General features: G+C 41.3%; 1 protein-coding gene across 8 annotated transcripts in view; it reads right to left on the bottom strand.

Moving 5' to 3' along the window:
- Nucleotides 1-544: 544 nt before the first annotated feature.
- LOC122564345 (F-actin-uncapping protein LRRC16A-like) overlaps nt 545-12,016 on the bottom strand; it is a 460,598-nt gene continuing 449,126 nt past the window's right edge. For all 8 annotated transcript variants that reach the window (XM_043719093.1, XM_043719091.1, XM_043719092.1 and 5 more), the window contains one exon: nt 545-1,773. In XM_043719093.1, the coding sequence (XP_043575028.1) occupies nt 1,565-1,773 (209 nt within the window). In that variant the 3' untranslated portion in view covers nt 545-1,564. The remainder of the gene's footprint in view (nt 1,774-12,016) is intronic.

Below are 12,016 nucleotides of genomic sequence, written 5' to 3'. Positions count from 1 at the left end.
ATTTTCTGGATGGTACATATTGCTACTTTAAAGTAGCATTAAAATACGCAATAAAGTCAACACCGAATCATTGCTGTTGCAATGGAACCAAATAAACCAATGAGGAGACAGAGTAAATGATCTCTATTTGTGTTGTAAATCTAATTCTCTTCATCCAGAAATAGTTTAATAACAATGTTGATTACTTCTGGCTGTGGTATCAGTGATTATCTGCTTAACTGAATGAGTAAACTCCAATTTTATTTTACCTCGACTGGAATTATTTTTAGTCTTTGAACCCACAATCCACAAAAACAAATATTACGGGGATGTAGATTTTAGATGGCAAGAAATACAAAATTATCAGTGCAAAATTATCCTGAACCACAATGCACGTGAAGGATAACATACATAGATTAGTCACAATTAATTTCAACATTAATCTCAAAGCGAACAAATATCATTCCTATAGCTCCTTGTTTAATTCCCTGACTGCATCGAGTTCATTATAATTGAAAGCTGTGTCCATAATCACTTTCTTTACAATACAAAGGCAACAGAATAGTAGAATCATTCTCTTTATTGGTACAAATATATACAGAAAGAAATCCCCTCTACACTGAACTAACTTACAGAGAGCAATATATGCCACTGGAAGGCATAATGATTAGATAATTTCAGATGTAAAAGCAAGTAGATAAACAGATCATCAGTTAGCCTAATGATTAACATAAAAAATAAACTTCCCAGTTCCAACAGTCCATTAGCATGAAACTGCTAAACATTACACCCCACATGATGGACCCACCATCCCCACATATTCTTGCTCATTGTGCTTATGGCAATGTTTGTGAAAACAGATTTAATAATCTGAAATGGATTATCTGTACACCTGGCGGCTAAAATATGCCCTGTTAGATGATTACAAACACCTACCCAAGCTCCTCTTTTATTTATAATAAATTATACAAATTTAGTCCTTTACTGTGCTCAGTTAGTATCATTATTTTACTCAAATGCATACAGGATTATATCTTGCATGCACATCTGACACACAAGTAAGCACACAGGAGTACATCCATAAGCTTGCTGTTCATTGTACAGAAGCTGCCCTTAAAAAGATTCCAGTTTGGTTGCTTGGTTTATGATGTCTTTGTACAAGGCATGTCTTCCCACGGCAGCTGGTTAACAGAAATCCGATATATGAGAAAAACTGCCAACATTTGCAAGTATGGGAGCAAAATTTAAAAATAAAAAGGAATGTCAGTTTGTCAGAGGTGGGAAGCAGGGAAGAATGAAGAAGGAAAAGATAGGAACCACAGGGATAAGAGAAAAATATTACGCATGCAGCAAATAAATGTAATAAACAAACAAACAAACAAACAATCTTTTAAAGAACCAAGCCTTTCTTTTATAAGAAAAAAGATTGCTTTCAAAGCAGGAATCTAAATGCCATTTTCCAGTTTTGATAAGTTTTAATTTGATGGCTGGCTGGTGAGTAGAAACATCTCAGATCATCTTTACACCCTGATTATTCATATCACTGTGTGCTCTTGTGCTGCGCAACCTCCTAATCCAAAAGCCCCTATACAAATATGTAGTCTTTGTCTCCTTCCTCTCCAGAATCACTGGACTTGCTGCCATTCTTTCCCTCCACTCTTGAATGCTGTCGCTCTCTCTTGGGCATCTTCTCCTTTCCTCGCAATTCTTGATCTTCTGAAAACCGGCCTGGTTTGCCATCCTCAGAGCGTGGACTTTGCCTGGAACTTGTTTCTGACACAGAGCTTTGGCGTACTGGTAATTTTTAAAAGAAAGAAGAAGAAAATACTACAGTGAAGCGCATCAAAAAAAAACATAAAATAGCTGACAAAATAGGTACATGAAATGACAATGAGCATCAGAACATGTTCAGAAAACTAAATTTTACACTGAAGGTTTGAAAGACTAAGATTATTATCACACCTAGTCCTAAAGCAACTTAAGTTTTGAAATCCATTCTTGTTTCACTGTGCAATGGGAAAATAAAAACACTCAGTGGGTGAAGTTGAAATGCTGAAAAGTCCACCAGTTCAATCCAGCAGGTCAGAATTCAAACTTAGAAATGTCTACAGCATACATGGAATACAAATCAACTTAACACAAATACCAGCACATTTCTTTAGATACAACCTAAACGAAAGTATTGTTCATTTGAAGATCCTACGACAAAAATTCATTAACAAAATAAAAAATTGCCGAAAAAACCCAGCAGGTCAGGCAGCACTGTGGAGAGAAAGCAGAATTAACATTTTGAGAGTCTAGTGACCCTTCTTCAGAATTGATTGTAGCTAGGAAAAGGTTGGAATATATGCTAGAGAAAAGGTAGGGGTGAGGGAAGGAGTAAAGTACAGGTGGAGATGTAGCCCAGAGAGTGGGAAAAGGGAGCAGAATTTCTGCTTAGTCAGTGCTGAGCAGTTGCTAGTTTGTGTTAACCCATTCATCCCCTTGGTGCTCCAGGTGAAGGAATTTTACTTCATTACAGAGTACGGTTAATTCATCTTCTGGATAGTTCAGTGAGTTCAGATAGTAAGTTGGGGGCCGGAAGGCTATGTTCGAAAGTAATAATGATAAATTTTAATTAGCTACCTAAAAAGTAACTTGCAAACTAACAGCCAGTAGAGGGTTAGTCATGTCAGTTGGTGGGGTTGTGTGTTCCAACTGCGAAGTATGCTCGTGGGTGCTGACAGCAATTAAATCAGCAGCAAGTATACCCAGCTTGAGCTGCTCACCTAATGAATGGATCAGCTACAGCTGCAGTTGGAGATAACAAAGAGCACACAAATGCTGCAGAGTATCATCGACAGAAATGGTAGAAATATAGTCACAACCCCAAAGTCCAAGATGATACATGGGTGACTGTTAGACAGGACCATCAGTCAGTGCAGGAATCCCCTGCAGCTGTCCTCCTATCAAACAAATTTTCCATTTGGGATACTGATGAGGAGGTTGGCCCATCAGGTGACAGCAGCAGCAGCAGCCAGAGCACTGGCACCACAGCTGGCTCTGTGCAGAGGGGAGGGACAAAGCATAGCAGAGCAATAGTAATTGGAGATTTGATAGCCCCTGGGCAACAGGTAAGCGATTCTGTGACTGCGAAAAAGACTCTGGGATGGTATGTTGCCTCCCTGGAACCAGGGTCATGGATGTCTGAGTGGGTACAGGACATCCTGAAACAGGAGGGAAAACAGACAGAAATCATTGTCCAAATGACATAGCTAGGAAGAGTGACAGGGTCCTGAAATGACAATTCTGGGAATTTGGTAGTAAAATAAAAAGCAGGACCTCTAGGGTAGTAATCTCAGGAATATTTCCCGTGCCATATGCTACTGAGGAACAGAGTAAAATTAAACATGTGGCTAAAAAGCTAGAGTAGGGGGAGGGCTTCAAAAACGTGGACCACTGGGATGTCTTACAGGGAATGTGGGACCTGCACAAAAAGGACAGCTTCCACCTAAAGTGCAAGTGGACTAACATCCTGACAAGGAGGTGTGATAGTGCCACCTGAAAGTGTTTAAACTAGTGTGGTAGCAGGGTGGGAATGAGAGCAGCAGGTCAATAAGTAGAGAAACCCAGAGTGAGCTTGAGTCTAAGGCAAATATAGCAAAGGAGAGAAGCAATCAGGGAGATGTTGCTGAGTTCAGTAGAACTGGAGGCTTCGACTGTACTTCACTTCAATGCAAGATGTTTAATAGGTAAATTGGATGAACTTAGAGCCTGGATTAAAGCATGCAATTCTGATGATGTTGCTACCATCAGGACATGGTTGAAAGGGGGACAGGATTGGCAGCTTAACGTTCTGGGATATTGATGTTTTAGACACGATAGAGGAGGAAGCAAAAGAGGTGAGTGAGTTACAATACTGGTTAGGGAGCATATCACAGCTGCATTGAGGGAGGACACCTTGGAGGGATCTTGCAGTGAGGCATTATGGGTAGAGCTCAGGAATAGGGAGGATGCATTCACAATGGTGGGATTGTACTATAGACTTGTCCAGGAGGGTTTTTTGAAGCACTCATGTGGATAGTTCATTGAGAGAGGGGGCCCTACTAGACCTCATATTGGGAAATGAGCCCAGTCAGATGATCAAAGTTTCAGTGGATGAACATTTTGGGAATAGTGACCATAATTCCATAAGTTTTTGTATATTTATGGATAAAGATAAGAATGGACCTCAGATGGTGCTTTTAAGTTAGGGGAAGGCCAACTATAACCGAATTAAGCAAGAATAGGAGAACACTGATTGGGAGTGGCTGTTTGAGAGTAAATCCACATCTGTTAAGGACCAGTTGATTAGACAGCAGGACAGGCATGTTCCTGTGAAAATTAAGGACAGGTGTGGCAGGATTCTGGACCCTTGGATGACAGGAGAGGTTATCAGTTTGGTCAAAAAAAAGGTAGCATACCTCAGGTCTAGACAACTAAAAACAGACAAAGTCCTTGAAAAATATAGAGAAAGTAGGAAGGAACACAGATGGGGTGTTAAGAGGGCTAAAAGGTGCTAGGAAATGTCATTGGCCAGCAGGGTTAAGGAGAATCCCAAGGCATTTTATCCATACATTAGAAGCAAGAGGGTAGGGAAAGGGTAGGCGCACTCAAAGATAAAGGAGGGAGGTTACAGGTGGAACCAGAGGAAATGGGTGAAATCCTTAATGAGTCTTTCCATCCGTATTCACTGAAGAGAGGGATATCGAAGTTTGGGAAAAGTATATGAACACTTTTGGGCAGGTCAATATAACGAAGGAGGAAGGGTTGGGTGTCTTGAAATACATTAACATATACAAATCCCAGGGCCAAACGGGATCAATCCCAGGATCCTGTGGGAAGTAACTAAGGAAATAGCTGGGGACTTAGCAGATATCTTTGCATTCTCCTTGGCCTGAGGTGAGGTTTCAGAGGACTGGAGATTGGCTAATGTTGTTCTTTTGTTTAAGAAGGGAAACAGAGATAATCCAGGTAATTACACGCCAGCGAGTCTGATGTCAGTGGTGGGGAATCTGTTGGAGAAGCTACTGAGACAGGATTTATTCACATTTGGAAAAAAATGGACTTATTAATGATTAGCAGCATGGGTTTGTGTGGGAAGGTTGTGTCTCACCAACTTGATTGAGTTTTTTCAGGAGGTGACAAGAATGATTGATGAGGGAAGGGCAGTGGATATTATCTGCATGGACTTCAGTAACATATTTGATAAGGTATCTCATGGCAGGCTGGTACAGGAGATAGAGTCTTGAGGGATCTGGGGTGAGTTGGTGAGATAGATACAAAACTGGCTTGGTCAGAGAGGACAAAATAGTGCTGGAAAGAATGGAGTTTCGGAATGGAGATCAGTAACTAGTGATGCTCTGCAGGGATCAGTGCTGGGTGGCATTACAGATATTAAACAAAGGATACAGTGGAATATAAATAGATTGCAGATATTTGCAAAGAAATGGCAGATCGAGTTTAATCTGGACAAATGTGAAGTGATGCATTTTGGAAATCAAATTCAGGTGTGAATTATACAATAAATGGCAGAAACCTTATGAGCATTGACATACAGAAGGATCTGGGTATACAGACCCATAGATCCTTGAAAATGGCAACACAGATGGATAAGGTAGTCAAGGCGGCAGACAGCACGCTTGCTTTCATTGGTCAGGGCATCGGATATAAAAGTTGGCAGGTTATGTTACAGTTGTACAGAGCTTTAGTTAGGCCACATTTGGAATACTGTGTGCAGTTCTGGTCACCACACTACCAGGAGGACGTTTAAGATTTGAAAAGGGTTCAGAGAAGGTTTCCTAGCTTTCCTGAAGAAGGGCTCATGCCCAAAACGTCAATTTCCTGCTCTTTGGATGCTGCCTGACCTGCTGCACTTTTCCAGCAACACATTTTCAGCTTAGAGAAGGTTTACCAGGAAGGTGCCAGCAGGGTTTTTGTTATGAGGAGAGGTTGGATGAACTCTGATTACTTTCACTGGAAAGACGGAGGCTGCAGGGCCACCTGATAAAGGTCTACAAAATTATGAGAGGCATAGATAAGATGGATGGTCAAGGCTTTTTCCTAGAATAGAAAGGTCAAATGCAAAGAGGTCACAGGTTCAAGGTGAGAGGGGAAAGTTTAGGGGATAAGTGCAAGGAAATGTTTTAATAATGACGGTAGTGGGTATCTGAGGTGGTGGAAGCAGTTATGTTAGTAAGGTTTCAGCTGTATCTTGATCTTGATAGACACATGAACATGAGATGAACAGAGGGATAGATATTGCACATGGGCAATAAGATTAGATTAGATTACATTACAGCGTGGAAACAGGCCCTTCGGCCCAACAAGTCCACACCAACCCGCCGAAGCGCAACCCACCCATGCCCCTACATTTACCCCTTACCTAACACTAGACACAGGGAGAACGTGCAAACTCCACACAGTCAGTCGCCTGAGGCGGGAATTGCACCCAGGTCTCAGGCGCTGTGAGGCAGCAGTGCTAACCACTGTGCCACCGTGCCGCCCAATAAGTAGCAGATCTAAGTAAGGACTGGGAATCGGCATGTGCTTGGTGGGCTGAAGGGCTTGTTCATTTGCTGTATTGTATAATGGATGGACATGGTGCCCAAATCATTAAATCTGGAAATGTTTTCAGACTTAGTGGGGAGAACTCTAGAAGCTGGTAATTCTGTAACTGTTGGTTTACATATGGTTTATAATAGCTAGAAAAAAAAATGAGGTTATGTAATTCAAAAGAGATTTAAGACCATAAGACATAGGAGTGAAGTAAGGCCATTCAGCCCACTGAGTCCACTCCACCATTTAATAATGGCTGATGGGCATTTCAACACCACTTATCTACACTCTCCCCATAGTCCTTAATTCCTTGTGAGATGAAGAATTTATCAACCTCTGACTTGAAGACATTTAACGTCCCGGCTTCCACTGTGCTCTAAGGCAATGAATTCCACAGGCCCACCACTCTCTAGCTGAAGAAATTATCTTTCTCTTCTTAGGCTCACATCTACACATGTTGAAACTTTATTGCTGGAACAGCACAGCAGGTCAGGCAGCATCCAGGGAACAGGAGATTCGACGTTTCGGGCACAGGCCCTTCTTCAGGCCTGTGCCTGAAACGTCGAATCTCCTGTTCCCTGGATGCTGCCTGACCTGCTGTGCTGTTCCAGCAATAAAGTTTCAACTTTGATCTCCAGCATCTGCAGACCTCACTTTCTCCTCACATCTACACATGACCAATCTTTAACAAAAGGGCTGGATCAGACATGTACTTCCAAATCATTGCCACCTTTAATCAAAAGCTGGTGGATGAGGCAGTAGCTTCAAATATTTCCATGAACATCTCATTCCACCTACACCAGATTTTTTCAGCTTCTATTCAATAAACTTGAGAAGATGAGAGACAGTAAAATACCATGGCATGAACCTGCTTCCTATGGATGGTAGAATGCGTTGGTAAGTTGTGCTGGAGGTTAATTCTCAAACCACAAATATAATGCAGCAAGGATTTGAAGCAAATTAAAAGCTCAATAAAGGTGTAGTGAAGGAACAATGAAATTATAAACAATATTAATCACAATACGTGCACCCACTCTAAATTGTAAATACTGGAAACACAAAGCATCTGAAACAAAAATGGCTATGTAGTATTTTGGTCAGATTTATTTTAAATGGAAGTTCTTGGGTGAAGGATTGATATGCAGAATTCTAACTTAGATCCTTTCTTTGTTAAAATGCTGAAAGATCTGTTGTGTATTTTCAGAAATTGCTGCTTCTGCTTTCCCGTGATTGAATTGGGAGATTTTAATTATACATACATGCAAATTGGGATAGTGGTAGTTTAAGAGGCAGCAAAGGGCAGGCATCCCTGGATTTTGATTAGGAGAATTTCTTTGAGGTATACGTCCAACAAGAAAGCAAGTCCTGCTAGAATTCTCGATCTTGGGAATGTAATGGGCCATGCAGATCAAGTGACAGGATGGGAACATTTCAGGGACAGTGATCCCCTTATCAGAAGGTTTGGGATAAGAATGGCAATGACATTGGTTATGTCAGATTTGAAGTCATCAATTGGTGGAGAGCTGGCTTCAATAGGATAGAATGAGGCTGGGCAGAGAGTCTAGGACAATGTTTGGTGGGACAAACACTACCTTCAAAGCAGAGATTGATCAGGCACAGTCAAGTTATATTCCCTTGAAAGGGAAAGACAGGACAAACAAATCCACAGCTCCCTGGATGGCAAAGGAGGTAGATAGAAAAGGAGGAAAGTGTGCTTATGACATATTCCTAGTAGTAAATACAAATGAGAGCCAAATTGAATACAGAAACTATTGAAGAGAGGTAAAAAAGCAAATAAGAGAAACAGAGGTTCGATAAAAAATGTCAGATATATCCTAAAGTAATGATTTGGCCCTCCGAAAGGTAGTGCTTCTAAATAAACCTGTTGGACTAATGTTGAGAGGTTCTCTTCCTCCACCATCTTTATAGGCAGTGAGTTCCAGATTCCCACCAATCAGGTGGTTGTCCAAGGAGCACTGCTCCGATGGCTAGTACTACCAAATAAACTTGTTGGACTATAATCTCGTGTTGTGTGATTTATAGCTTTGTATATCCCAAAGTGTTCTTTATGCACATCAGCAGTGAAGGGTTTACACATGGAGTCAAGAAGCATGGTTGAGGTGTTAAATTAATACTTTGTCTCTCTCCTACAAAACAGGTGCTACTCAGCCGTGGTGGTACAGGAGGAAACTCAGTCATTAGAAAAGTTTAAAGCTTTCAGTCCTTGAAGTTGATAAAGTGCATCCAAAGATATTGGAGAAAGTGGAAATCATAGAGGCACAGTCAATAATCTTTCAATCTTCTGTTTGAGTGTCATGCAGAGGTATGAAGAATTGCAAACATCATGCTCTTCACCAAAAAAGGTTGTAAAGAGAAGCCCAGAAATTACAGGTTGATCAGTTAAACCTTTGTGGTGGAGAAAATTTTAGAAATAATTACTCAGGAATTCATAGTCACATGGAATAAATGTGGGTTAATTTGAAAGAGTCAGCACTAATTTGTTAAGGGAAAGTTATGTCTAACTAACTTGGAGTTTTTTCTTAAGGCGTAACAGAGAGGACTGATAAGGGGAAGCTTGTTGATGTGGTGTACATGGACTTCCAGAATGTATTCAATATAATGTCACACAATACACTTGAGGAAACGTATAGGCATGGAATAAAAGGAATATTAGCAACTTGGAAACAATATGGCTGAAGGACAGAAAACAGGGAGTAATGGTTAATGAGTATTTTTCAGGCTAGAACCAAGTTCATAGCGGCATGCCCCAGTGGCCAATTTCAAGTTTGCAGATGACAGAAAACTTTGGAGGAGGGAATTGGAAACTGAGAGGAGACTAGTGTAGAACTTCAACTGCATTGACAGCTTGATGGAATGGTTGAATAGGATCGGGTGATTAGGTTCAGGTGAAGTTCCATGTGGAAAAAGATACAGTGATTTACACTGGCACAAAAAATATGGAGAGCCAGTAAAAAATTAAGGGTAAACTTTTAAAGGGTATGCCAGACCAGGGAGACCTGGGAGTATGTGTGCGCAAATAATTAAAAGTGGCAGGACAGAGGAGTTAATAAAGTGTACAGTAAGCTGGAATTCATAGTGGCTCAGACTACAAGAATCATAGAGCCATAGAGGTCTACTGCATTGGAAAAGGTTCTGCAGCCCATCGAGTCTGCCCCAGTCAAAAACATCCATTTAACTGTTCTAATCTCATCTTTCAGCAGTTAACTCAGTCTTATTTGCCCTGGTATTTCAAGTACGCATCTAAATATTTCTTTACTGTTAAGAGCTTCACTGTCTCTACCATCCTTATAGGCAGTGAGTTCCAGCTTCCCACCACTGTCTGTGTAAACAAAAATCCTTTCATCCTCTCTAAACCTTCTGCCCCTTACTTTAAATCTATGCTCCCTGGCCATTGCAATAACATTACTTCTATAACATGATTCCAGAACAATATACAATATTCTAACTGTGACCTAACTATCTTTTAAGCAGAAATGAACTTGTAGAAGATACTGGTTAAACTGAGGCATCAGGATGGCTCAGTGGTTAGCACTGCTGCCTCAGTGCCAGGAATCCAGGTTCAATTCCGGCCTCGGGCAACTGTGTGGAGTTTGCACATCCCCCCTTTGTCCGCGAGGGTTTCCTCAGGGTGCTCCTGATTCCTTTCACATTCCAAAAGGATATGCAGTTCAAGTGAATTGGTCATAGGTGTTAGGGGCAAAAGTATGGAAATGAGTCAGGGTGGGTCACTCTTCAGAGGGTCGGAATGGACTTGTTGGGCCAAAGGCCTGGTTTCCACGCTGTAGGGAACCTAATCTAATCTAAACCTGAGCTGCAGTATTGCGTACTGTTCTGGGCACCAGACTATAGGAAGGTGGGAATCCAATGGAGAGAATGCAAAATAGGTTGACAAGAATGATTCTAGGAGAAAGTGAGGACTGCAGATGTTGGAGATCAGAGTCAAGAGTGTGGTGCTGGAAAAGCACAGCTGGTCAGGCAGCATCCGAGGAGCAGGAGAATCAACATCAGGAAAACCATTGTTGATGACGGGCTTATGCCTGAAAAGAATGATTCTAGGGCTGCTTAACTTTAGTTATAAGGATAGACTGGAGATGTTAAGACTGTTTACCTTGGAGAAGGCGGCCAAGAGGAGATTTGATAGAAATTTTCAAAATATTGAAGGATCTGGACAGAGTAGATTGTGAGAAACTATTCCTGCTCTCAAAGGGATCAAGAACCAAAGGCACCGTTTGAAAATGTGTTTTACAAAAGAAGCATCTGCAAGGTAAGAATTGTTTTTCCACACAGCAATAGTTGTGTTCTGGAAACGATTGCCTGGAAGTATGGTGGAGGCAGGTTCAATTGAGGCATTCAAGGGGATTCGATATTTCAGTAGAAATGATGGTAATGATTCAGTGAAAAGGTTGGACATTGGATTAAAGTCAAATTGTTCAGGGATCCAAACTAGACAGCAAGCTAATGGCTTCCTTCTGAACCATAAAGGTTCTGTGATTCTGAATTCCATGAATAAAACAACACACTGCATATTCGTCGTGAAGCCATGGTAACCGAGATCCAGTCTCCTGGATTATTATGTACAATCAGATAGAACTGGATCCTCTCTAGTGACAGCAAGGGATGTCTGTTGGTGCTGCAGCTGAACTATCACTGCAGGAAGAGAAGAATTAGGCAGGATATTAAGCCTTGGCTAGACTGTTGCACCATTTGGAGGGAAGACGTCAGATTGAAACATTATGCTCTGTTTCACTGCCCTATTTTCCTGCCATGCTTTATACTTGTCTAGCAGATGAACTCAGGGTATGGTTAGGAACATGGGACTGGGATATCGTAGTAATTACAGAAACATGGCTCAAAGGTGGGCAGGGCTGGCAGCTTAATGTTCCAGGATACAAATGCTACAGGAATGACAGAAAGGGAGGCAAAGGAGGAGGGGGAGTGGCGTTTTTGATAAGGGATAACATTACAGCTGTACTGAGGGAGGATATTCCCAGAAATACATCCAGGGAAGTTATTTGGGTGCAACTGAGAAATAAGAAAGGGATGATTACCTTACTGGGATTTTATTATAGACCCCCTAATTATCAGAGGGAAATTGAGAAACAAACTTGTAAGGAGATCTCAGCTATCTGTAAGAATAATAGGGTAGTTATGGTAGGGGATTTTAACTTTCTAAACATAGACCTGGGACTGCCATAGTGTTAAGGGTTTAGATGGAGAGGAATTTGTTAAGTGTGTACAAGAAAATTTTCTGATTCAGTATGTGGATGTACCTACGACAGAAGGTGCAAAACTTGACCTACTCTTGGGAAATAAGGCAGCGCAGATGACTGAGGTGTCAGTGGGGGAGCACTTTGGGGCCAGCGACTATAATTCTATTAGATTTAAAATAGTGATGGAAAAGGATAGACCTGATCTAAAAGTTGAAGTTCTAAATTGGAGA

The sequence above is a fragment of the Chiloscyllium plagiosum genome, chromosome 29 (genome assembly GCF_004010195.1).
Source record: "Chiloscyllium plagiosum isolate BGI_BamShark_2017 chromosome 29, ASM401019v2, whole genome shotgun sequence".
Lineage (NCBI taxonomy): Eukaryota > Metazoa > Chordata > Chondrichthyes > Orectolobiformes > Hemiscylliidae > Chiloscyllium > Chiloscyllium plagiosum.
Note: the sequence above shows the minus strand (reverse complement) of the source record. Positions and strands in the feature narration are given on the sequence as shown.